This window comes from Sarcophilus harrisii, chromosome 2 (genome assembly GCF_902635505.1).
Source record: "Sarcophilus harrisii chromosome 2, mSarHar1.11, whole genome shotgun sequence".
In the NCBI taxonomy this organism is placed as follows: Eukaryota; Metazoa; Chordata; class Mammalia; order Dasyuromorphia; family Dasyuridae; genus Sarcophilus; species Sarcophilus harrisii.
The window spans coordinates 75,981,385-76,009,267 of NC_045427.1; the positions used below are offsets into that span (position 1 = coordinate 75,981,385).

Below are 27,883 nucleotides of genomic sequence, written 5' to 3' on the forward strand. Positions count from 1 at the left end.
CTGGGTTTTTTCCAAGATTTAGTCCTGGGATCTGTTTTGTCTGGTAATTTCATCAACTCCAATGGATTCAATTATCATCTCTATGGAAATGATTCTAAAAGCTATTTATAAGCCATAATCTTCCTTCTGACCTTTAATTTCAGATCTTCAACTTTCTATAGACCCCTTCTCAGAATATTTTTACGTGTGTAAAAGCCACAATTGAAGGAAATGCTAAATTACAGTTAGAGATTGCAATTAGATTTTCTCTGCTTCTTATAAGTTCACAAGTCCCCTGAAATCTATCCATGAATCTATTGGGGATGGTGATGGGAAAGTCCATGGATCCTAAGTTAGAAGATCCTGATTTAGTTTAACCCCCTTTATTTTGAAGATGAAAAAACTAAAGCCTTATATTTTGATTGATGAGAGGTCCAAGTAAACTGTTTGAAAGCAGATCTAAAAACTATGTTGGCCATTCTGATCCACGTGATCATTCTTAGCAGTCTGTTGTTTCTTTAATGACAATCCTCCATCTCCTACATTGAGACCCTGCCCTCTGGGGCATCTGACTCCTCATGCATGACCCCAAAGGGAGTTCTCACTTGAAACTCCTCTAGAACCCATTCTACACTATGAACTTCCACAATATGGATCTTGAGAAAATTTGCATTCCAGTTTGAAAGGAAGGAAATTTTGACTCTTGGTACTTTAACATACTTGAGATCTCTCCATAATGCTTTTCCATCTCTTACTCAGTGGCTTTCTCACACTAGAGACATCAACATTTTTTTGGCTTCTTCTTACTAGCAAGTCCTCTCAAGATCTATATGAAGAAATACTAAAGCCCATCCAGGCTCATTTCTAATTGTTTTCCTTCCCTAAGTTTTATATCTCCCTTTTATAAGTTGATTGTTCAGTTAGACTGTAAGCTTCTTAAGGACAGGATCCATGTTTTTTGTGCTATGTTTACATTCCCAACATTTAACATGATGTTTAATACATAGCACTCTTTCTCTACCTCTTCCCTCCCCACTTTGAGTATTGCTCTCTCCTGAAAGACTCTTCTATTTCCCCTCAACTTGGCTAAACTAGCCCAGGATTTAAGACCTAGATCAAATCACTTTTATGAAACTTCCTTAGCTCACTCCAGTCCAGTCCTCTGAACGGATGCTATTCACTTTCTATATGACTTATATGTAAATTAATCACACATATGTCTTGTGATGTAACCCCAAAGCTATTTCATGGTGAGCTTTAACATTTGTTTCATTTATTTGGCCTGGTCTAACTTTGTCTTGCTGCTAACTTCTCCTTTTGCATGTCACGGGGTATCAAACTCCCACTCTAGTCAGCGGCCTGAGCTCATGCACATGTTTTTATCCATCATTGGTGACAGCCCGTTTTCCAAGAACAAAATTTGGCTGGCGTTCAAAGGATGACGGTTATTGATCCCTGTTGGAAGCAAACAGATGTGACACTAGGGTCTGACTTTCAAGTTCAAATGGGAGATAATTGAATGCAGTTCGGTAGTTGTAAAACCTCTGCTGTCTTATTACATGGCACCTCATCAAGTAAACCTTGTTCTCATCCTTCCACATGCCAATCTCTATCCAATCTTGATTGCAGAATGAGGAAACTGTGACGACTCAAGTAAGGAACACTTTCCAACTATTTTCCAGCTAGTCCTTCTTTTGTGAATAAGGTGAAAATTAAATAGCTACACATGGTGAACATACTACACGAAAAAACATTCTTCAAGTCATTGACAACCTGTGCTTCAGACAGAAGAGGGAAACAATGGTTGGATTAGACACAGTGATCTCTCCTTCATCGAAAAATGATATCCTGAGTGGTGGTGGAAATTTTTTTAGTTGGCTAAACTGGAATTGAATGTGTGTGTAAAAGACACGAAAATTCAAACTCCCTTCTCTGACTGAAAATGAGATTTTAAAATGTTTTCTCTAGATCTAAGAAAATAGATCAAAACACTTATTAAATAGTTATTATGCCTTGGCACTAGATTACAAAAACAAGACAACAGAATAATCCCTACTCTCAAAAAGATTATAGTCAAGGTAAGGGCAGATGGAGCAGACTGGAGAATAAGCTAGAAGTGAAATGGGCAGGAGTGAGTCTGGTGCTCCTCCTAATATATAGTGGTTTTATTCAAGCACTGATTGATCACTCATCCAGTAGGTCTCAGGGTGGAATCATCCACAAGGGTCCAAAGCAGCTGGGATAGATCGGTACGAGAGAACACCTCACAGGTGACAGTGGCAGAAGGATCTACCTTAGCTCCTACCCTGCCACCACTTGCCCATGAACTCACCATCTCCCTTCTGTTTCTTTTGTCTTGTTTCTTCTTTCCTTATTTTTTTAGAATAAATTTCAAACATGTAGACTCAAGTTTGAAGTTGTTGTTATAAAAGATTAAAAAAAAAAATAGATATAAACTGGGTGGGGTGGAAGGAGAATAGTACTTCCTGGCTCTGAGAACACTTTTCTCCCTTCACCGAGTCCCCATAAATTCAGTTCTGGGTGTGGCAGTATGGATTTTTTGCTCCCTTGTTTACAAGACCTGATGTCTCAGCTGCCAGGTCAATTCCCTACGAGGCTGGGTGAAGGAGGTTGCTCCTCACTAGACTCACTACTGTTCTTACCAGCTCTGACTGATGAAGGGATTTTTGATGAATTTATTGACCTTTTGCAGTTCAAAAGTCCACAAACTGTTCCTTTCTGTTTTTAATACTCATTCACCTAAGATTAGGAAAGAATAAACACAATACATTATTAAAAAAAAAATGGAGGAAGCCATTCAGTCAGGGCTATGTGGATGCCAGGTGAGACAAAGTAGCAATAATAATGTTCATAATTAGCATTTATATAGCACCGTGAGATTTGCTAACAGGCTGCCTGATACAGTTAAATTGTTACCTTTTTCCCCCACCCAAAGACTTACAGTCATTTTTGCTCGCTTAACATCAGGAACCATTTATTCATTTATTCCTATTTTTGTACTCATATTCAATTACAGATAAACAGCCATTTAAAAGGCTTTTCTTCACTATGTAATTGGGCCACAGATATATTCTGAAATGAGGGAAAATTCCTTTCTACTGGGATTCTCTGAAAGCAGGCTCATGAAGCTTAGATGGGCATATTTTACAGATGGAGTCTCATTGGCCAGTCTCTCCATTACACTAAAGGCTGGTTAAAATGAATGGACTCTAGAGTGACTAGGAGCGCAAAGAAGTCCAAGATTATGAACTTTTGTACTGAAAGTATTTCCCCTTTGGGGGTGATAGTATAGTCCCAAATTTAGCAAGAATGAATATGTCCCTTTCTAGTTCCCTCAAGGCAATAGCCTCAAAGCATATGAGGATCCCAGCAAAAAAAAAAGTGGATTGTAGTTTTTGTTATCCTCTTTACCTCTTAGTTCAAGAAATCAAGGTCTTCTGGATAAAGCCCTTCCTGGATACCCTGTCCCAACCCCCAAGCTGTTCATGCCTTCCCCTCCCCACTAAGATTGACATGTGTCTGTTTTATGTATGTTTCACCTTTATATTCGTATCTTCAGAACGCAGCACATTGCCCACTATAGAAATGTGTTTATTCATGTATAACATATATTGGATTGCTTGCCATCTAGGGGAAGGAGTGGGGGGAAAGAGGGGGAAATTTTGAACATAAGGCTATGCAAGGGTCAATGCTGAAAAATTATCCATGCATATGTTTTGAAAATAAAAAGCTTTAATTAAAAAAAGAAAAGAAAAAAGGAAAGTGGTTTATGAAATGATTGCTTGTGTGATAAACACTTTGCCTCTTGGTCTATACATCTTGAAAGAATACTTCTTGCACAAAGAAAGGAAAATCATGTCAGCTCATGATTAGGCTATATTTACATGCCTGAGAAAGAAGGAAGCAATGATAGAGAGGCAAGATCTAGATTCAGGTAGTGGCAATGAAATTTTGTTAGCCCATGTTGGCCATAAATAGGATTTCTGTTTGCCTGGGATATTCTCCTGAGTTTAATAAAACTAATTTCTGGAGCCTAAAAAAAATCCAAGTAACAATAAAACTTACCTTTCCTTTAAAACAAACAAATGAAAATTATTTTTCTGTTGGCCTACTTTAAGAACTTTTATAAAATTTTTCAACCCTGGGTTTAAAGCAACTATTTTATCATCTGCCTGCCTCCCTCCCTCCCCTCCTCTCACCCAAAGTACTTTCCCCACCTCTACAGGACAGTCAAAAGTCAGGCTCATTTTAACATTTACTTTTTTATTGTGTTGCATGAAATACCTATGTAATTAATGCAAGTATTGTATCGAGAGCCACATTTCCCCAACTATTAGGTGGGGTAGCTCAGTCTCTGCAGAAGCATCAGTGAATATAACCAGTGCCTTTTTTCTTTTTTAAATTTTACAATCCTGTTGCTTGCAGTGCTATGCGCTTATGTGATAATAGATGAAGAAACAAAAATAATGCTAAATATTAATACATCTTCTCAAAAAACACACAAGCACACACATACACAATTTACAATGGATACCCCTCCCTCCCAACAGAAACGAGGCAAGCGATGACTTTTAGATGCAATTCCTATAAAATGTAGACTCTGCAATAAAAAGCCAAAGGCACATAAAAATATATTTTAACTTTAAAAATAATTTAGTTACAGTAATACTTTGCTTGAGTCATCTTCCCAACATGTATTTGACGGTCCAAAAATCAGAGATATAGAATATATAGGGATATATGAACTGCAAAGAAAAAAAATCCCAACCCCATATAGTTGTTCAAATATGAAACCATACAAATAGTTTAACACTGAAGACCTAGCTACAGTGTAGTGCAGCCCAAATAGATAGAATTCTTAGAAAACTGTCTATATTGATTAAAAGATTTAGATGTTAAATATTAGGGAGAGAACTAATGTTTCCTTCTTTCTTCCCTCCTCCTGCTGTTTCTCTGACAACATTCTGAGAATGTCAGAGTTCTGCAAAGTTCCATATGATGATTGAGGCAGGCAGTCTTACCAAGAGCTATCCCCAACTAGATTCCTTGCGTATTTCCTAGCAAATTCTTGATCTGCCCATCAAGAATGCCTGCAGAAAACTGTTCTGACTCATTTCCTCTGTTTCGCAAGGAGAGCTCTGAGCATATCAAACAGTAAACAACATAACAGGTAAAAAAATATTTTGTAGAAACACTAATTTTAGAAAACCCATTGTATAACTGCAAATGCAACTAGTGAAGCTTTTTGTATGTTTCTTTCAGCTGGGGTTGATTTTGGCTTGTCAGTACCTTTATGCCTGCAGTTCTATAATTTATTTTTATCCATGACATTAAGAACCTCATCTAAAAGTGAGGGTCCAAGGTCCAGCTGCAAGGAAAGCAGAGAGCCCGTGAGCTCAGAGAGGGATTCTTCTGAGTTTGTCTTCTCCTTGATGAGTTCACATGGAACAGAAGTGTCAAACATATCCTCTGTTTGCCAGTCACTGTACTGTTCAGAGAGACTAGAGGAGTGGCTGTCTCTGCCATTACTGTAGTGGGATGCCATACCATTGCCTTTCCATGGGACATCCTCAGAGTGCACAGTTCCGTTCTCCAAGTGGTTGGTTTTCTCCTGAATTTTTTCTTCTATGACTGGCTCACAACTAAGTCTTGGGAGCTTTGAGGGCCCAAAGGAATCCTGTTTGGTATTAAATGTCACAGGAGATAATAAGGGCAACATGAGAGCTTGGGAACCACCAATGGCTGGAAGTGAGATAGCATTTTTGAGCACTGGAGAAGGTGTCTCTGAAAACATGGAATCAGAGGTGCTGTTTGCCCTCAAGAACTCACTATGTCCGGGGAGCTGGCCAACTCTTATTTTCTCCTGGTTCCCAGGTAACAATTCATAATTCCCTTGAAGAAATGAAATATCCCCAAACACATCATGCTGGCCCTCTTTTCCGATGTGAATCGTGTGTCGAAAGTCCCCTAGTGGAGGACTGATCATATCGGGAGACAAAATGTCCCTTAGTTTAAATTTCTTTCCTTTCTTGTTATTGGCAGCTTTCAGGTAAATCGGGGTCTTGGCTGGCATCTTTGAATTGGAAACTGTCTGTTCTGCAAGGCAAGAAAAAAAGCCACTTTCCTTTTGGGGTGAGTGGGCACTTTTCCAAAAAGAGCTTCAATATGCACTCTTTATCACATCATTTTCTCCAATGGCTTAGACAACAAATAAGGCCACTGATGTGAAAGCAGGAGACTTTTCCTGAGGTTCAAGACAGGTGGATTCAGATGCCAGGTCAATCAGCCACAGGATAGTCAAAGTGATTCTGGGAAATGAAGAAACCTGTGTAGAAAACCAAAGCAGGTGTCATTAATTGACTCGTTATGGTTCACTCAGTATTGTGCTACATAGTTGTTTTGTTAAATCCCTGGGAATCAGAATATGGGCCTTCCATCCACCCTTAAAATCTTTGGACTCTTCCATCTACTCTCAACTGGATCTTCCCTTCAATGTGGTCCCCCCCAAAGAGAGTATGACTTTCTTAGAAGCAAAGACTGTTCAGTTTTCTATTATAAACCAAGCAAGAAAGAGTAGGTAACTTTCCAGTTCCTTTAAGTCAATTATCCTCAGGATCTCAGCAAAAATTGGATTGTCCTCTTTGCTATTCTTTTAAGCAAAGGATTTCATAAATTTTTTTCATTCATTCAGTCAACAAAAAATCCTGGGCAAAACCCAAGATCTGATCCTTTCCTTGGTTGATCAATAACTTTGTCTAGCAATCTTAGATGCTGATTTTAAAACTTAAGATGTGTGGGACAGCGAGGCAGCTAGAATTGGAGTCAGGAGGATCCGAGTTCAAATGTGTTTCAGACACTTACTAGCTGTATGATCCTGAGCAATTCCCTTAACATCCATTAACTCCTTAAAAGGAAAAAAGATGAAACTTCTTAAATGTAAAAGTTAGCAAGTTTTTAAATGAGAGGGAAATGAATAACCAATTCCAAAATATACTGTGCTCCTCTGTTGGCTGCACAGAGAGTACTTTAACCCCAGAATAGCTTATTTGGAAGATCCACTTGTTGCTAGCCCTCTACACTATGTCTTTTTTGTCTAGCTACACTACTAGATGGGAAATGAATGCATGAGAACTAGTAAAGACCTTAAATGAATTAGGCGGGGGAAGGGAGGGAAGTTTTTCAGGACTTGGAATCTGAATGAGATGCAGGAAGTCAGAAAGAATCAGTTATTGGAATATTAAATAATATACTTCCTCCTTCTCTAACAAAAACAGGAGATAAAACCTATGCCTGTGAAATCAACTGGTATAAGGAGTTCCCAGATGAGGAAGTTCTCTCATAATACATCCTTCCCTTTGTTTGAGTCTTTCTCAAAAATGATTAGTTAATTTATTTTTGACATTCATTTTTTAAAATTTAATTTCCAAATTTTCTCCCTTCCTCTTCCCCTCACCCCTTTTAAGAAGGTAGGTAAAATAACAATTATTCATGTGAAGTCATGCTAAACATATTTCCATAATAGCCATGCTCTGTATATAGTCAGCAGATCCTGGGTTCAAATCCCAGCTCTTTCATTTCTTACCTGTGTGTCTTTGGGAAAGTTATAGAATTTTTCTGGGCCTGAGTTTCTTTATTAGAAAATTACAGTATTGAACTCAACAAACTCTAAGTTCTCTTTCTAGCTCAAAATCCAAGACCCTTCTTTTCCAGGAAAATTATCTTACTAGCTAGTCCATGTACATGACTTTGCACAAGTGATACCCCATCCCTGGAATGTACTCCACCAGAAGCCCTAGCTTCCTTCCAGGCTTGTCAGGAGACATTTCTTGATTTCCATTTGTACCCTCCCTCACCTAGTTCTTAGTATTCTCTCCCTCTAGAAACTACTTTGTATTCATTTGCTTATGTGAAGTGTATATTCTTTTGGGAAAACATAAGTTTGTCAAGGGAATGTTTCCAATTCAATTTTGCATGTTCTGTGCACACAACAGGTGATTAATAAATGTGTTTTATGAAGTTAATATTTTACTGCTTCTCAAGATCATCTTATCAGCCTGGAGTCAGCAAAAAACCTAAAATTCTCCTTCTTCTCTTGAAGTACCATAAAAATTTGAAGAATACTATCAAATTTTAACAATATTCTTTTAAAAGGCAGGATGGCATATTGAAAATCGCGAAGACCTGAGCTCAAGTCTTGCCTCTGCCACATACTAGTTATGTGACACAGGAAGTTTCTTAATCTCTCAGGGCCCCAGGCAATTCTTTAAGGCTTTATATAACAGAGGAGAGGGGGACACCATCTACATTGGTAGAGTTTCTTCCTTGAAATTACTCTATACCAATGAATTAACAGGTTTGATTAAAAAAGAAAAATGCTTGCAATCAAACATAATCAAGTGTGTGAAGTCACACTTCTGACTATATTAATCATGAAGTTAATTTACTGTCTTTCTTTGGATCTGTGAAGCAGAAACATATTTACATTCCACCTCCAACCCTGAAAACAATGTCAGAAAAAAAAAAAAACTCCCTGCAAATCTTCAGATTTCTGTACTCCTCACTCTATGAGACAGAGCTTCCATGGGTGGTATTTCTGTTTCTGCCATCAAATATAAAGTTGTTAACATGATTAGCGGCTGAAGCTCAAGCAGCAGCAACTGTGAGCCAATCTCTATAAAAGGTTGTAGGAGATCCTTGATTAATATCCCCTTAGGGAGGCAAAATCCCTAGTTTGACAGCTACAGAGAAAAGACCCTGCAGTGTGTTCCCCCCATCTCAGAAGCTTTACAAAACCCAAGACTTGTGGAGTGTGAGTTATATGGGGACAGAGAATAGTGCCAAACCAAGATTACAAGCAAATCCAAAAGTGGAGGAAGATGGAGCAGCACCAATCATGTGGTAGAGCATTGTTTAATAATTCTAAAAACTGAATCATTTACAGAAGGATTTTCTAGAGAGTCACACTGACATAGTTTTTGGCAGTGTATGAATGAATGATGGACAGAGAGAAAGTGAAGGAGTGCAGAAGAAAAGGAAAAGGGCAAAGAAAGAGACCCTTAGTACACAGTGCCTTGCACACAGTAGGGGCTTATTTTTGTTGAGTTGTCTATTTATATGTAAAATAACCAAGCTACCTTGGTTCTGAAACTTGAGGGGAAAAAAGAAAACAGGAGAGAAGTTAGCATTTATTAAAACCCTTATTATGTATCAAGCATCTTTTACAAATGATTTCACTTTATTTTTAAAATGTTAGGAGATAGGTACTATTTTTATCCCAATAGATGGATGGCCTTACAGATAAATGAATGGAATCAGTGAACTAAAGAAGGAAAGGTACATTTATACAACATCTATTTTGTGCTAGGCACTATGCTAAGTGCTGACAATGATTAAAAATCATTTTGATTTTTATAATAATTCTGATATAATGGGAGCTCTATAGCTTCATCTGTTTAGGTATTTTTCATAACCACTGATGTTCAGCTCACCAAGTAAAAGCAAAAAAAAAAAATCTCTCTTTGGCTGTTTGGCCCATATAGAACATTTGCATTTAGTAGAAATTTCCACTTAGTAAATGTTATGAACACATTCAGAAATCTCAACTTTAGATTTAGAAGGACTTGAAAAGCCTTTCGTTATGATCCTGACGTTTACATATCTATAGCAGCTCTTGGTGATGGCCAAAAATTAGAAAATTAGAAGATACCCATCATTTGGTAATATTCAAACAAATTATGACATATGAATGTGATGAAAGACTACTGTATTATAAGAAAGGATGATGGGCATGGTTTCAAAGAAACCTGAGAAGACTTGTATGAACTGATGAAGAGTAAAATGAACAGAACCAGGATCACAATTTATACAATGACAACAATACCATAAATACAAACAACTTTGAAAGACTAAGTGATTCTGATCAGCACAATAACCAACCCCAATTCCAAGGAACTAATGATAAGGTGAGCTCTCTATCTTCAGATAGAGAAGTGATAGATTCAAGAGTGCATGCAGACCAAAACATTTATTTTTTTGGACATGGCCCATATAGTCATTTGTTTTGCTTGACTATATATGTCTACAATAATTTTGGTTTTCTTGCTTTCTCAATGTTGAGGGAAAGAGGTGGGAGGAAAAGAAGGCAGAATTTCTTTGATTTTAAAAATATCATTATAATAATGAATTTTTTCAAACCCATAGGGCCAAAAAAAAAACCCATCTAATCACTTTCCCACATAATGTTGTTGTTTGATTATTTCAGTTTTGTTTGACTCTCCCATTTGGGATTTTCTTGGCAAAGACACTGGAGTAGTCATGTCTTTCTCCAGCTCACTTCACAGATGAGAAAACCAGAGTAAACAAGGTTAAATGACTTGCCTAGAGTCACATAATAAGTAAGTGTCTAAGTCTGGATTTGAACTCAGATGTTTTGATTCCAGTCCTCAGTTCTCTATCCACTGTGGTATTTAGCTATCTTCAAGCACTTGAGCTGATTTTCAAATGGCAAAAATTTTCAATTCTTTCACCATTCTTGTTACCTTCTTTAGGGCTTGATCCATCCTGTTAAGATCTTTCCTAAAATATTCCCAGAGGTGTCCACAATACTGCAAACTTAACCAATAGCTTAACTAAGGAAGAATATATTGGGACTACACTATCTCCCTCATTCTTGAACATACTACCTCTATTAGTAGAGAAAAGATTATATTAGTTGCTTTTTTTATTTTTGACACAAAACAACAATAAAAACTACCCAACAGCACAGGGTGAAAAACAGAGCTTTTGGACATTCCACTAGAGAGCTCTTATCACACTGCCATCAATACACCAAAGATTGTTCTTTAGATATAGTCATTCTACCAACTGCTTCTTTTCATTGTTTCCATACAGCCAATTTGAGCAACTGTCAAATGCTTTGCTAAAATCCAAGTCTATATGTCCATCAATTGGAGAATGGCTGAATAAATTGTGGTATATGAATATTATGGAATATTGTTGTTCTGTAAGAAATGACCAACAGGAAGATTTCAGAAAGGCCTAGAGAGACTTACACGAACTGATGCTGAGTGAAATGAGCAGGACCAGGAGATCATTATATACTTCAACAACAATACTATATGATGACCTGTTCTGATGGACCTGGCCATCCTCAGCAATGAGATCAACCAAATCATTTCCAATGGAGCAGTAATGAACTGAACCAGCTACGCCCAGAGAAAGAACTCTGGGAGATGACTAAAAACCATTACATTGAATTCCCAATCCCTATATTTATGTCCACCTACATTTTGGATTTCCTTCACAGGTTAATTGTACAATATTTCAGAGTCCGATTCTTTTTGTACAGCAAAATAACGGTTTGGTCATGTATACTTATTGTGTATCCAATTTATATTTTAATATATTTAACATCTACTGGTCGTCCTGCCATCTGGAGGATGGGGTGGGGGGTAAGAAGTGAAAAATTGGAACAAGAGGTTTGGCAATTGTTAATGCTGTAAAGTTACCCATACATATAACCGGTAAATAAAAGACTATTAAATTAAAAAGAAATCCAAGTCTATGACTTTTCCCTGATCAAACAGTTTTGAAGTAACTGTCAAAAAAAAAAGAGATTTAGTATAACACGACTGTTCCTGATAAAGCTATATGGCTTTTAGTAAATATTGATTCTCTTTCTAAATGCTCACAAGCTATCTTTTAAATGGAGGCAGCTATGTAGTGTAATGGACAGAAAATTGCAATCTGGATCTGGAATCAGGAAGTTGTTGTTGTTTTTCACTTATGTCTGACTCTTGGTGACCCCATTTGGGGTTTTCTTGGCAAAGATACCTGAATGATTTGACATTTCCTTTTTGCACTAATTTTACAGATAAGGAAACTGAGGCAAACAGGATCATGTGTCTTGCCTAAGATCACACAGCTAGAATGTATTTGATGCTGGATTTAAACTCATAAAGATGAGTCTTCCTGGCTCTAGATATTGATGAGGGCTCAAATGATATATTTGTAAAATGCCTAGCACAGATAGATATGCTTATTACTTTCTCCTTTTAAATAAGTAAATCATTTAAAATTCTTTCAGGAATCCAAGTCAATTTCACTGCCCTACTCTCTTTTCTTTTGAAAATAGGGACCTTTGTCTTCCTCCAGTCTTACATTCTCAGGGATTTTTCTCGATCATACTTGCCAGTTCTTTCAGGATGTAGAATTTGATCTCAGTGACTTGAACTTAGCTAGTCAGTAAGAGAAGTCTGATGTTTTCCCCTTTATTTTTTCCCTTATCTTCAGTTCTGATTTTAGGACTTGGAGTTAGATGAGGGTTCAGAGATCAAACCCAACCCTATTATTTTACAGATGAAGAAGAGAAAAAAAAAAAAAACAGAAGCAAAGTAGGATTTGAGTAGTTTTGCTTTCAGTCATCAATTATCATTAACTCCTCTACTCTGAAGCTTATTGTTGAGCTTTCTCTTGTCATCCATATCTATCTATACACACACACATACATATGTATATGTGTACATGTATACATATGTGTATGTAAGTTATAGTCCATTTCTGTCTTATTTGGCATGGAGAGATCGCCAAAGTTGGTGGTTAGCAGGAATGCTAAGCAGAAAAGAACAATCATAAGAGCAGAATTTAAAACAAAGAATTTGAAGTGAAGATTAACAACCTCTATAATTTCCCTTAAAAAAACACCTGCTGTTCCTTCTGGTTTTTGTATAGCAAGAAGGAACATTAAGGGGGCAGGAGGGATACCTGACTGGCCCCAAATAATCTTTCTGGTTTTGTTGGCTGCTGTCATGAATGAAGGATTTTCTAATTTCAACTCATATGGTTGGCTAGGCCCAGAAATTTTACATGAATGTGCCAGAAGGACAGATAAAAGGCAATAAAACCTTAACCAGACCCTATCTGTTAGCTCATGCTATCTTTCTGGAAGTGTGCAGCCATACCTGCCTTATGTTATATAGAGCAAAAGAATCTTAGCCCTTTCTTAAAGGGTGAGGTTTCTTAATCACCGGATCCCTGCAGATGATAAAGGAGCCCACACAGGCTCTTTAAGCTAAAGATCAGCAACTGATAGAGAACAACTTAAGCAAACTAGCAAAGATACAACACAAGACCCAGAAGAAAAAAGAGAGACAATAAATACCCAGCAGAGGAAACACTGAAGTAAAAAAAGCACCAGAGGACAGTGTCAAAGGTGTGAACTGACCCAAGTCCATCCTGAGTCCTGACCACATACACGCATTCCCTGAATATATACCTCTAAGGAATCCTGGGCACTCAGATGTTATGTACTGTAAACACACACATACACACACCCCTTCACACAAACATTCCCCCGACTGATGATATAGTAAATTTTGGAAGAATGTACCCCTGTGGCTATAGGGGAATCTTTTGTTATTTGATTTATTAGAAGTGCTATCTTACATGCTTTGAACTAATTTTCTTTTTAGTTTAGTAAAGTAAAAACATGGATGAGGGCTCATGAGCTATGGTTCTGAATGGATGTTGAAGTGCCTCCAATCTGGTGCAGCTTTCTGGTAATCTATCAATTGAGTGGGAGGGGGAATGGGATCACAAACCGATTAGCTCTTATCATTAGAATGTGTTCTTTTTAAAAATATTATATCTTCAGTTCCAAATTCTCTCTCTTACTACCTCCTCCTCTATCCATTGAAAAGGAAAGAATTGTAATACTAATTACACATATGAAGTGCAGCACAACATAGTATTATTAAAATGTTTGGAGGAAAATATATTAAGCTTGGATTTTGCCATTTTATATTTGAAATGTTGGTGTTTTATAGTTAGAAGGAAATGGAGATTTTAGGAGAGAGAAAAAGTTTGGAAATACATATTGGGAGGTATCCATACAAGTGATAGTTATAGTCATAATAAGATTGCTGGAGGATAAATAGAAGAGGACCAAGACAGAATTTTGGAGGATATTCCCCTAGAACAGCTGGTGAAGGATCAATTAATAAGATAGAAGAGCCACATAAAGGCTGATATTGTTAGGCTCAAGGGAGCTGGGATTTAGCATGAGTAATAGGTAGGATTCAAATCAGCAAAAATGGGACAGATGGAATCCCAGAATGAGGGCAGGATGGTAGGGGAGGAACAGGATTGAATTAGTGTTTCTGTTCTATGTCAGACTAGTCTGGCTAGAGTTTAGGGTTTGTGAATAGCATAGTGGAAACTGTAGATTGTAGAGGACCTGGAATGACAAACGAAGGAATCCAAATTTGATTCAATGAACAATGGAAACCACTCAATCCTATTTGCCTCAATTTCCTCAAGTGTTAAATGAGGAAATGACAAAATGTTTCAGTATCTTTGCCAAACAAACCCAAATAGGGTCACAGAGTCAGACAAAATTGAACAACAGCTTCATGGAAGATTATGAAGCATAGAAGAAGGAGCTATATCAACAAAAGCCATTAAAGAATAACACTGACATCAACAGGGTGTCCCAAAAGTGTTGGTTCAGTACTGAGGCTTTAATTGTTTAATTCTGTGCCAAGACTTTAGACATTTTAAGACGGAGAAACTAAGGCACAGAGATCCCCTGGTGACAAAGCTATTGTCAGAGGTAGGATTCAAACTATTCTTAGTATTCTATCCAGAATATGGTACAATACAAGAGCAGAGTAAAGGACAGGCAAGGGCATTCTGTGATAACATATATCTGACAATATTGAGGCACCATCTAGGAAAGGTATAAAGAAATCAGCCTCGTAGAATTATTCAATAGCATAGCATGTCACAATGTAAAGACCATTACTTGTGTTATTTAAGCCATAAACTTTCTTGGGCTCATTTCCTCATATGTAACATAAAGGATTTGGAACAGCTGGCCCGAGATTCCTTCTAGCTTTCTATGATCACTTTACATGAACTGAACTACTAAAATGTGTTAGACCCTATCTTTGGAGTACAGATTTTTTTTTTGGTAGTTTTTTTCCCCCTGTTGTTGATATCACTTGAGGCACTAAGAACTCTCTTCCTTTGTCCCCTTCTGTTCTTATCCTTCCCCTCAGCTCCTTCACATTACTATCATTCCTTTGCCTGAGCTATCTCCCCCCAATCTTTAAAATCTTCTTATGTCTCCTCTGCTCTCTCAAACCCTCCTCTTGACCCTGAAATCTGAACTCTCCATAATCTCTAATGCCTCTCTCAGAGTGCTTGGGAACATGTTTGCTCTTTTCTTTCTTCCCTCCTCTAGATGACACCCTAGATAATATTCATCCTGGAAATTAGACTCCTTTGAAAACAGATGCCTACCAAAGGTCCTGGGCGCTGGGTAGAAAGACCTTGTCAACAAAAAGATTCAAGTCACAGCTAAGTTCTTCTTCTGCTGTAGTCAAGGTCAGAAAGAAGTGGCTGCCTTTGCTTTAGGGCAGGTCCCCCAGATGAAATGCACAGACTTTCCAGAAAAGCATTATGGTAGAAAGCAAAAGTATCAAGGGCATGGGGCATCCTGAGAGAAAAACTGAGCCAACTTCTGAAAGGGAAGGGGAGAGGGCCAGCCCATGATTATCACAAATGGAGCTGGGGATGATACACAGCAAAGTGGACTGGACCAAACTCCTTCCAATCTGGAATTGAACAGAGACTTTAATTATGAACAACAATGGCAAAACAGCAGGTAGCAAATAGTCCAACTGTTGGTCCATTTTCTTTCTTTAGTTCTCTCTTGCCTCCGGTAAAAGAGGAAAAGGAACACTGAAAAGGCCAACAGAAGGAAGGAGGAGGAGAAGCAAGGAGTATGGATTACTGCCAGGCTGGATAAATCAGTCACTGAGTAATTGAAAGTTGACTATATTGGTAACTTATGAAGGTTGGGGGAAATATGTCGGTATTCAAAGATTCCACTTATTTTAAGAAATGCATCTTTGTTCTGTCTTTCAAGTTAAAAAAATTTATCCTCTGTGGAGAGAGAAGAAAAGGCATTTCTTCCATCTTACAAAATAGGTTGAAATGTTAATTTAAAACACATATGGAGAGAGAAAGACAAAGACGGAGAAGGAAAAAGGAGGAGGAAGAGAAAGAAAAAGGAGAATGAAGGGAAGGAAAAAGGAGGAGAAAGAGAAAGAAAGAGGAAAAGAACAAGAAAAAGGAAGGGGAAAGGAGAAAAGGGGCAGAGGCAGGGAGGAAGAGGAGGAGGAGGAGAAAGACAAAGGAGGGGGAGGAGGGAAGGGGAAGAAGAGAGGAAAAGAAGAGAGAGGGGGTAGGAGAGGGAGAGAGAGTTAGAAGCTAAGAGACAGAAAGGTGGGAGGTGTGCCTGTGGTAGAGAGGAGTACAGTTTTGTTCTGATTTTCCCCAGTTTTTGTACTTGCAAAGTCAGCACTTATTTTCTTATGGCTCAGACTTTCAATGCATTCTGATCGCTTCTTTAATGGATACTGCTTTGTATCCATATAGACAGCATCACAAAAGTCTTAGTACAGTTTTAAAGCTTTAATCGCTTTCCTATTCTGCCTTCTCTGAATTCTAAAGTCCTTCCTTTAGATCTCATCTTCACAGACATGCTTTATCTAATGCAGTTTGTAAAAACTGATAACTTGTTTGAACATCACCTACATTTCCTATAATATTCCATTCTTCTCCTCTTCCCAGAAAATCACCCCTTCTAACAAAGAATAAACTCAGGGATCAAACTGTGCATACCCTTTGATCCAGCAGTGTTATTACTGGGCTTATATCCCAAAGAGATATTAAAGAAGGGAAGGGAACCTATATGTGCCAAAACGTTTGTGGCAGCCCTTTTTGTAATGGCCAGAAACTGGAAATTGAATGGATGCCCATCAATTGGAGAATGGCTGAATAAATTGTGGTATATGAATATTATGGAATATTATTATTCTGTAAGAAATGACCAGCAGGATAAATACAGAGAGGCTTGGAGAGACTTACATGAACTGATGCTAAGTGAAATGAGTAGAACCAGGAGATCATTATACACTTCAACAACAATACTGTATGAGGATGTATTCTGATGGAAGTGGATTTCTTTGACAATGAGAAGATCCAATTTAGTTCCAATTGATCAGTGATGGACAGAATCAGCTACACCCAGAGAAAGAGCACTGGGAAATGAGTGTGGACTACTTACATTTTTGTTTTTCTGCCCAAGTTATTTTTACCTTCTGAATCTGATTTTTCTTGTGCAACAAAAGAACTGTGCAGATCTGTACACATATATTGTATTTAAGATATACTTTAATATGATTAACATGTATGAAACTGCCTGCCATCTAGGAGACGGTGGAGGGAGGGAAGGAAGGAAAAAGTTGGAACAGAAGCTATAATAATAAAAATAAAAATAATAAAAAAAACAAAACAAACACACACACAAAAAAGAATAATCTCAGGGGTGGAGGGGAGTGGGAGGGGAAGGTCAGCAAAACTCACCAACACATCAAAACAGTCTGATTATTATTAAATGCAGTATTTCATATTCTTACTCCTGACCTTGAAAGCATTTAGTAAGTGCTTACAATGTGACAGGCACTGTGGTAATCACTGTGGGAACAGAAAGAAAGGCAAAAGATAGCAAGTCTCTGCCTTCAAGGAGTTCCTAATCTAATGCGAGAGACAACAAGTATTTGTATGGACAAGATATGTTCCAGATATATAAGAAATAATTAACAGAAGGAAGGCACTAGAATTAAGGGGAATTAGAAAAAGCTTCCTGTAGAAGGTGGGATTTTAATTGGGACTTGAAAGAAGACACTGAAACCAGGATGCAGAGATGAGGAGGGGGAGAATTCTAGACATGGGAGCCAGTAAAATGAAATGCTAGGAGCAGAAACATGGAGTGTTTTGCTCACAGAACAGCTAGGAAATCAGTGTCAACAGACTGAACCCTGATGGCAGGGAATAAGGTGTAAGAACCCTGGAAAGGAGGGGAAAGGTGAAGAGGGATGCTAAACAGGATTTTATATTTGATTCAGTAGGTGATAAGGAGCCAGCTGGAGTTTATTGGGGGTGGGGTGGGTAGGTTAGATTCCTCCTTAAATTTATTAAGACTAAAAGAAAAATCTGACATGGGAATTCAAGGGCAAGTCAAGATGAATAAATAAAAATAGCTATTGCCAAATATTCAATAAATAGCATTCTGGTGGAATGCCTTTCATACTTTTGGTTATTCTGCTTTAACCTCCTTGGAGGATGGGGGAGCAGGTGAAGGGTGGGGAGTGGGTAAGAAAATGCTATCAAAAGAAAATTTATGCTCTTTCCATACCCATATATACTGATCCCCTATCTGTATGATATAGGTCAACTGTCTAAAGGAAATCATTCTCATGGATGCTAGATATGCAATTGGAGTTACTTAGGTTCAAACTGTAAATTTCATAAGTTATTAAAAACAACAATAACAATGACATGTGTGACCTTGGGAAAAGCCACTTTCCTCTTAATCTCAGTTTCTTCATATTAAACAAAGAAAGTTGTCTAGAACAGAGGTGTCAAAACAAGGTTAAACTGGAATTACATTAAAAATGTAATGTTTAATAAAATAAAAGTACAATAAGACATAAATAATATTAATTTGTTGTTTTCTAAGTCAATAATCAGTTGTTTCTATTTGAGTTTGATACTAGAGTTCCCATAATTAATAACTCTTGTCTGGATTGTCAAATGGTGTGGGAGGGGAAGGGTTTAAATCTTTTTTGCAATGGTCAATCTCTTAGGCAGTTTGGGGAAACCCTGAAGCCCTCCTTAGAAATTTTTTTAAATACATAAAATAAAGCTCATAGGATTATTCTATCAAAATGTTAAACTATTTTAAAAATGAAATTTAGGGCCCCCAGGTTAAGGACCTCTATAAAGGAAATTGTGAATATTGCAAAACACTGATAATGTAATGTCAACAGATCACTTATTCTGCCATTCTTCCTTGAGAATTTCTCACTGTTGTTGTTTAATTGTATCATTTGTGACTCTCAGTGATCTCATTTGGGATTTTTTTTTTTTGACAAAGATACTGGAGAGCTTTGCCATTTCCTTGTCCAGCTCATTTTATAGATGAGGAAACTGAGTCAAACAGGGTTAAGTGACTCGCCTATGATCACAGAGTTAGTAAAGTTCTAAGATCAGCTTTTGACTTAAGATGAGTCTTCCTGACTCCAGGTGGGGTATTCTATCCACTGAGCCACCTAGCTGCCCAATTCTAATTTCTCATTAGACTAGATAATAATCCCTCAGGAAAATTGACATTTTTGAGTAGGGAATTAATAGTATTTCAAAGCACAAACATTCCATCCATTCCCTTTTTTCCCCATCCCAAACAATTCAATTAAATAAACCTATAATATTCAAAGCATTGTGATTGCACCTTACAGACTTAATTTTTCAACTACTTACATTTGCTTGGGAGAAGATACAAAAATTAACCAGGAAATAGCCTCTGCCTTCAAAAAGCTTTAGGTCTAGTCTACTCAATAAGCGTTTATTGATCATCTGCTATGTATCAGTCACAATCAGCATACAAAGCAAAGCAAAAAAAAAAATCAAAAACAGTCACTATCCTTAGAACACTTAGCATTTCATGGGAGAGACAAGATGAAAATTGATTTCTAAAATTAAGATATATATATATATATATATATATATATATGATAAAGTAGAGGTAATAATCTCAAAAGGAGGAGATTAGGCATTAAGGAGGATAGAGAATATCTTCATGTAAAAAATAGGATTTTAGCTGAGGCCTGAAGGAAGCTCCAGAAAGTAAAGATGAGGAAAGAGAAAATTCCAGGCACTGGAGACATCCAGTATAAATACCTGGAGCTAGGAAATGGAGTGTCTTGTTTGAGGAACAACAATAAGACCAGAGTTGCTGACTTGTTGAGTGCTTGGAGGGAAGTCTAGTAATAGGATATGATATATATAGAAAAGACATTATAAATACAAAGTACTACAAGAAGTTAGAACAGATGAAGGCCATTATTGACTGGAACTATTAGAGGATGGGCTTCATGGAAGAAGTATTGAGATGAACTTTAAAGGATAGGTTATATTAGAAGAGGCAGAGATTCTAGGGAAAGGGAGGGGAAAGCAAGACATGTCTAAGACAGAGTTTTAGGATCAGCATATGGATGATAATGCAAGCAAAAGAGATTTAAGAGGAATGCTGGCAAGGAGGAAAACCAAATGTGAGGTGTTATTGAAACCAAAGAAGGACTGAGTAGTCAATACTGTCCAGATCTTCAGAGATATATTGAAAATATTCTTATTATCATGATCCAAGTCCCAAAATATAATCCTTATGTTAGGACCACTTAAAGCATCACAGGTCATCTTAAATAGAAAAGTGTCTGCTTTTCACTCTAACCAGAATCCAAAGAAAATCTGACTTGGAAAGCTGAGTAGAAAACTTTTGGGAAGTATATCCCAAATAGATAAATCAAAATTATGAAATTCTCTCTCAATTCATTCAGCCTTTAAACCAAGAATAAAACATGGAGCTTTTGGACATTAGTGCTCAAACCATGGTCTTTTTTTATATATCTGTACATCAATATCCAACTGCTTCCTCCCATTTAAAGATAAGACCACATGCAGATCAACAACTAGTTGGCAAAATTATACTCCAGCTACTTAAATAGAAATTATAAAAGTAATTTTATGGAACATGGTAAGCTTTTGCCACCAAAGGTATTATAACTAGTTTTCCCTGTCACTGTTTCAACTATTATTCCCCATATCTTGGCATGGCAGGACATCATTCTACTAAATGACACTCATGTAACTGCACCTGGTTGGAGCTTCACCATAGTTTCATTTTCTTCCAAAGTAGGAAGAAAATTACTATTTCCTAAGATTTCCTAGGGGCAGCTAGGTGGTAGAGTAAATAGAGCATGGGGCCTGGAGTAAGGAAAACATCTTCCTGAGTTTAAATCTGGACTCAGACACTTAATAGCTTTGTGACTCTGAGCAAGTCACTTATATCTATTTGTCTCAGTTTGCTCATCTGTAAAATGAGCTGGAGAAGGAAATGGCAAACCACTTCAGTGTTTTTGCCAAGAAAACCCCAAACTGGGTCACCAAGAAACAGACATGATTAAAAACAACTCAAAAAAATTCCTAAAATGACTACATTTCCTAGAAACCCCCATCATAAGGCTCTGAAGACTTTCTCTACCTCTAGAAATCCATCTGCCCCTTGTAGTCCCAGTTTTTATACAAACAGGAAGAAAAAAGAACACCCACATACCAGCTGCTCCAGTTGGTGTTGGGTCTTCAATTACTCTTGTGTGTGCCCACTTTCTGCTCTGGGAAAGCTTAGCTGGGTATTGCTCTTTTCCCAATCTCTAGCTGTGCTTCCCACCCCCCTCCTCCAAGTCCTCTGGGTTCCCTCTATCCTGGACCTCTGACTCTTTCTGTCATTTTGTCATTGCTCTCCTTTATTCTCCTTAAACCTTTAAGGCCATCAGGAATGTCTTTGTCAATATCAAATAATGGATATAGATGTACACAAACACACGTACACACACACACACACACACACTTATTAGCTGAGTGATCAGTAAGAATGAAGTACTCTTTGAAAGAATAGAAGAAAGATTTCAAGAAGACTAAAGAGAATTAAAAAAAGATTTGAAAAGGGAAATTCTAAATTATTTGTGAGTTTGGAGGATAGATAATAATAATAGCTAACACTTATAAATCTCTGACTCTATAAAATTTTAAAAATATATTCTCACATGATTCTCACAACCTTATGAAGTAGAGTCTACTATTATCCTCATTTTACAAATAAGGAAACTGAGGCTGGGGATTTAAAGTGGCTTGACAAATAATTATTTAGACAAATGTCTAAGGTGGTGTTTAAACTTGGATTTTTCAGTTTCCAAGTCCAACCTTAATCCAAGAAACTTAAGAAAGAGGGGGGAGTACCACCAGAAAAGGGATCCAAAGGCTTTATGTGGAGTTAAATACCAGAGATGAGGCTCCTATAGCAGAAGGAGCTGGAATACCTAAAGAGGAAACAGCTTCTAGGACTCTGATAAATGATGAGAGGATGCACAGGTGTCATCACTAGAGAGATCATCCATGAATCATCAGAAAAAAGATGAATAATGGTGACAATGAACTTCCTAAGGGCACTGAGACAACTATTTGTCAACCAAAACTAAATAATAGAAAGGTCTAGCTTCCTGCAATTCTTATCCTATCCCAGACAATAGTTCCTCTAAAATGATTAAACCTGATGATTACTCACTTCTGGTCATTTATTATTTTGGGGAGGGGAGGAATGCCACTGTAAGAAACCTAGAAAGCATTGTTAAAGATTATGAAAATCCTAGACAAAAAATTTAAGGCCTTATGGACACGTGTATTTAAACATGTTGCCATTTGAATGTTGAGGATTCAAAAGAGAAAAGGATTTGGAAAATGAACAGCTGATCAAGATGTCTGAGAATGGGGTTTGGATTTCAGGACCCCAAGGTAAAATATCATAACACAAGATTCCTGGTCAGAGATGGATTGCACAGAAAGAGAAAAAAACGGCAGGATTTTTGCAAAGTTAATTAAGAAGGCTTTAAGCCAAACAAAGAAAGGGGAAGGAGTAAACAGCTCCTGCTAGTCTTCCAAGCTTGGAATCAAAGAGGAGGTGAGGTTTAACATAAAATGATGGCTATCCTAATTCGGGTCGTTATAGGGGAAACAATATCTTTGAAGGCAGCCAGGTATAAAACTTATGACCTCAGATGTCTAAATGTGAATGATTTAAGTTCAGGTAATAAAAAGAGTAAACAGCAATCTTAAAACAAGGAAGCAAATTCTAAACCAGACTCTTAAGTGACTAAACATGCTTTTCTAGAACCATAAATGATTTATTTAAAACAAACAGGGAAAAGAACAACACTTTTATATCAAGACCCAGAGGAAGTTGAGGTGGGCAGAAATATAATAGCAAATATTTGGGTAAGGTTTGATGTAAAGGGAAGGCTGTGATATACTGGAAAGGAGTATAAGAATGCCTATATCCCCAGGAGGGACCATTTGCCCAGAATCACACAATCAGAACGTGTTAATGTAGAGACTAACAGGAGAAATTCCTCCATGGAGACATATTACAGATGACGGAGACAGAAGGAGGAATTGGGATCAGAGTTCTAGAAACAGATCACAAAGCTGGCATAGAAGCATAAGACTATGGTGATGGGGGACATCTGCTGCAGTTCACTCTGCCAAAATCAGTCACTAAACAATGTGGTTAGTCTTTACAATCTTTTCATTATTAGAAAGGTAAAGCAAATGACAAATGGAACTGCTCTTCTGGACCTGATTGTAAGCCATAAGGAAGAATGAGATATAGGAGAAGAAATTATAAGAACCTTGGTAAATCACTACTCCATTATAGATCTGGGATAGAGAAGAGAGGGAAAGCCAAATTATTCTCTCATATGTACTAAATTTGTGATTAGTCTAGCTGAAAAAAGAAAAATAAAGCATGGCATAAGTAATTATGATTAAATCAGAGATGGTTAACATGGGGAAAAGTCTACTGGGTCAGGTAGAAAACCAACGTCAGAGGAAAGATCCTACTCCTTTGTACAAAGGACAAAATTAGAAGAACTGGGTGTGAGTTTCTGAGAGGTCATTTAGGATTAATGAAAGGAAAAACTTCCTAATAAGAGTTACCTGGAAAAAATATGTTGCTTTGGGAAAGAGTGAATTTTCCTCCCTTTATTTTACATGGAGCAAAGACTGGATAATGACTTACTGCAGATGCCATAGAAGTGATTCTTATTAGATAGTCAATGAGTATTTATTAAAAGTTTCCTATGTGCCACATAGTGGGTTAAGGCAGGGCATCTTAAACTCTTTCCATTCATAACCCCTTTTAAACCAAGAAATTTTTATACAACTCCAAGTAAACAGGTATATAAAATAGGTATACAAATCAAACATTTATGACAATAAATCATAATTTCATGATCTCCACATGGAGTTTCAAACCACAGTTTAAGAAACTTTGAGCTAAGGGATGGAGATCCAAAGAAAGTCAAAAACAGTCCCTGTCTTCAAGATAGCTTAAATACAAATTAAATTAAATGCTTCATGCATCCTTTCTGGCTTTTGATTCCATGATTACAATACGTGAGGATTTTCATGTCAAAGAAAGATTTGATTTCTTTGGAGTTTTTTAATAGGGTGGATTTAGTACCACCACGAGAAATCTGAATAGAGGTAGTTAGGTGGTTCTGTAGATAGAGCTCTTAACTTTAAAGTCTGAAAATCCTTAGTTGAAAATGATCTTAGACACTCAATGCTGTATGATCCTGAGCAAGATGCAACCTCCTACCTTTCTCAGTTTCCTCAAATGCAAAATGGGGGTAATGATAGCATTTACTTCACAGGGTTGTTGTGAATCCCAAATAAGATATTTGTAAAGAATTTAGCACAGTGACTGGCACACAGTAGTCATTTCATTAATTAATGGTTACTCCCTTCCTTCTTTCCAACCAGCCCTTAGCAGTGATGAAATTGTCTTCCAAAATAGAGTATTAGCCAATGAAGAAAATTTTCAAAAGTCAGACATGCTGATGGGATTACTTCAGAAACAGATGTTCCTTCCAACTAGGTTCCTTCCAACTCCAAAGTTCTACAATCTAAGATCAAAGCTGATTGATTATTCCCCAGGATAGATTTTAAAACAAATCAGGTAACATTGTTGTAGGATAGAATTGTTTCCAATCTTTCTCATCCGGGTGATGCAACCCCCTAAGTGAAACACTCTATCCCAAAGAACTAAAACAGTTTTCTTTAGAACAGTCCGCTCCCTGAGGGAAAAGTCGATTTCTATTCACCTTCAAGGGATATCAGTGCTTGGAACTAAATGGGAAATTAACAAGTGTTAGTTCAAATGACTTGAAGAGCATAAAACCTTTTAAAGTGGTTGTAAAAGAGATCCAGTTTGAGAAGAGACCTGAGAAAAGGAGAGTTTTTTACCACTTAATCCCTTTTCCATCTTGGAGTCATCTCCAGTCATCTTGATCTATATCTTGTTACTAGACCCAGATGGCTCTGAAGGGAAGTGAGGCAGGTGACCTAGCACAGCCCTCCTTCTCAGAAATACAATTCACTTGCATGTGATATCATCTCCCTGATGTCATGTTTCTCTTCCAGAGATGTCATGTTCGTTCTTCCAGAACGAAGGACCAACAGTAACCACCATAAAGGTTACAAAAGAAGAATCTGTAAAGCCCTAGGTCTTAATTTGTCCCTTGATTTTCTCTGTCAGAATGTTGGGGAGACGGAAGGAGTGTAAGTTTCAAAACCTCTAGTTTCTAATTTCATTTTGGAGGTCCCAAGATAAGCTTCAAGACTTGAAAATGCATCATTGAAATGAAATTTGTTTTTTTTTTAAGTGAAAAAACTTTACAGCACTGGTTCTAATCCTTACCAAGATATTAGAAATAAGGACCATGCAAGTGAGGGCTAGTTACTTTAGTACATGTACTTTAGTACATGTCTCCAAACTTTTTTTATTATGTCCCCAAAGTTATTGGGGGGAGGGTCCTCAATGGCACCAGCTTCTGCTGAGAGCACCCAGATATGGTTTTATATTATAAATATCCTAAAAGACTAATAACAGTCTATGAAAGGAACACTTGGGAACTGACCAGTAGGGAGTGTTGGAATTGGTCTATAATAGATGAAGAATAGGTGTGGTTATTTAAATAAGTCCTAGGATTGGTTCTCAAGAGAAGAAATTAAATTTCTTTAATCATGTGGCTGGGGCTTGAAAGGAAAAAAAGTGAGTTCAGTTTTTAGTTTTTAAAATGTTATTAAAATTTAAATATTTCCTTTTTATAATAATGATCAATCTATTTCTTTCAAAACCTTAGGGACAACTATGTTGTGTATATTGTGTGTAACACACACATATATATAGTGTGTGTGCATATATGTATATATATTGTGTGTATATATGTATGTATATGTGTACACACACACACATAAAAAAAACTGTCCTAGTTTCTCCCCAGTGTAATTTTTTTACTTCAGTGTCTTAGAATCCCTAAGTTCTGGGAGGGCTCCAGAGCTACTACCTCAGAGCTAGACGCCTTTCCAGATAGCTCCTTCCCAATTCCCTAAATGATATTTACTTATCTTAGTGTGTACTTAGTGTGTTTCTCCCTCAGCCTTCACTTCCACAGTTAATTCTTAGAAGGCTAGGATCCATTTTGTTTTTACCTTTGGAATCAGAGGCTATAGCAGAGCTTAGCAGTGGAGACACTAAATAAATATTTATTTTATAAAGTCAAATACTAATTGAATTACATCATTAAATATTCTGCTTCCTAATACAATACCTCCCATTTTCTCTACATATCCTATAGGTAGGTATATATCTTGTATTCTCAGCTGTATCCATGTAGTCTCCTCCCTGGGGGAGCTAGATAGGTGACTCAGTAGATAGATTTTCCAACCAGGGGTCAGAAAGACTGAATCAGGTCCCAGATATTGGACCTGGGCAAGTCACTTAACACCATTTGCCTCAGTTTCTGAAAAATGAGTTGGAGAGGGAAATAGCAAACCACTCTAGTTTCTCTACTGAGAAAATGCCAAATAGGGTTATGAGGAATTGGATGTGACTCAATAACAAAATAAATTCTCCTGCATTAGGGGAGAGATTATTTTCTTTTTTTCTGACAATGCCTGGCACATAATAAGTAACTTATTTTGACACGTCTTCATTTCAAGGAAGATTTTAAGCGTCAAGAAAACACTTAAAGGATACTCAATATATTTTTCCTGATTTAAAACAAAAATGATTAATGATTAAAGATACACACACACACACACACACACACACACACACACACACACATCATACCATCTGAGTGGAGACAAGGAGGAATAGTGGAACAGAGGAACCATAAGACTAGGTTCCAAGACTAGTCTCTTATATCATTCATTCTCTCAATTTCCCAGGCAATTCTCTAAGACTATGAATGTTAAGTCGATAGTGTGCACTGTTGGGGCATGTAAGTAGCCCAGTGGATAGAGTATTAAGCTTTGAATCAGGAGAATCAGGATTCAAATTCAGCCTCAAATACTTACTAGCTAGGTGACCTTAGACAAGCCTCTTAACTCTATTTGCCTCAGTTTCCTCATCTGTGAAATGAGCTGGAGAAGGAAATTGCAAACTACTCCAATATCTCTGTCAAGAAAACCCCAAATGGGGTCACAAAAAATTGAACATGACAGATTGACAAAACAATAATAGGTAAATGGAATTTCTAGGCCTAAGGTCCTTCCATCTATTTAAAGCACAACTGCCTTCCTCCCAAGTTTCACCCCACTAACCAAAAGAAACATGTCTTTGGAGGAAAGCTACCCTAATTCTTGTATTTCAAATATGAGACTCCCAGGGCCGGTCTTTGCATTCCTTCCTATCTCCACTCTCAGACTTCCTCTACTTGCTCTTGCTTCCCAGTCCCACCCCAGTGAAACCCCCATTACTAATGTAGCAAGGGTATATTTGTTTAAAGGCACCTAGTCACTAAAATTAGAGTAAGAAACTCTAAGAGAAAACATGAAACTAAAGGCAAATAAGACCACAAAGCAGCATCTTAAACTGGAGTTCTACTTCTTCCCACCTATTTTGGGATGCATTAACTTTGGAGTCCCTTCTAAGAGATAGTAATGGTTACAGAGATGACACTACCTACTGCCATCATCGTTAGGATGACATAATTTCATAGGATCATTTATTTCATTTAGAGCTGGAAGAAACCTTACAAGGCCATCTATTCCTATCCCCTCATTTTATAGTTGAGGAAACTGAGGCTCAGTGTCACAGAGCTAGTAGTAATGTAAACTGGTTCTCTGTCCAATGTTT

The 27,883-nt window shown here is 37.3% G+C and overlaps 1 protein-coding gene across 1 annotated transcript in view; it reads right to left on the minus strand.

The window, feature by feature from the left end:
* Positions 1-4,246: 4,246 nt before the first annotated feature.
* The window catches only part of CDC42EP3 (CDC42 effector protein 3), a 31,953-nt gene continuing 8,316 nt past the window's right edge, over positions 4,247-27,883 (minus strand). Inside the window, exon 2 of the mRNA XM_003758352.4 lies at positions 4,247-6,325. Coding sequence (XP_003758400.1) covers positions 5,306-6,073 — 768 coding nt within the window. The 5' untranslated portion in view covers positions 6,074-6,325 and the 3' untranslated portion in view covers positions 4,247-5,305. The remainder of the gene's footprint in view (positions 6,326-27,883) is intronic.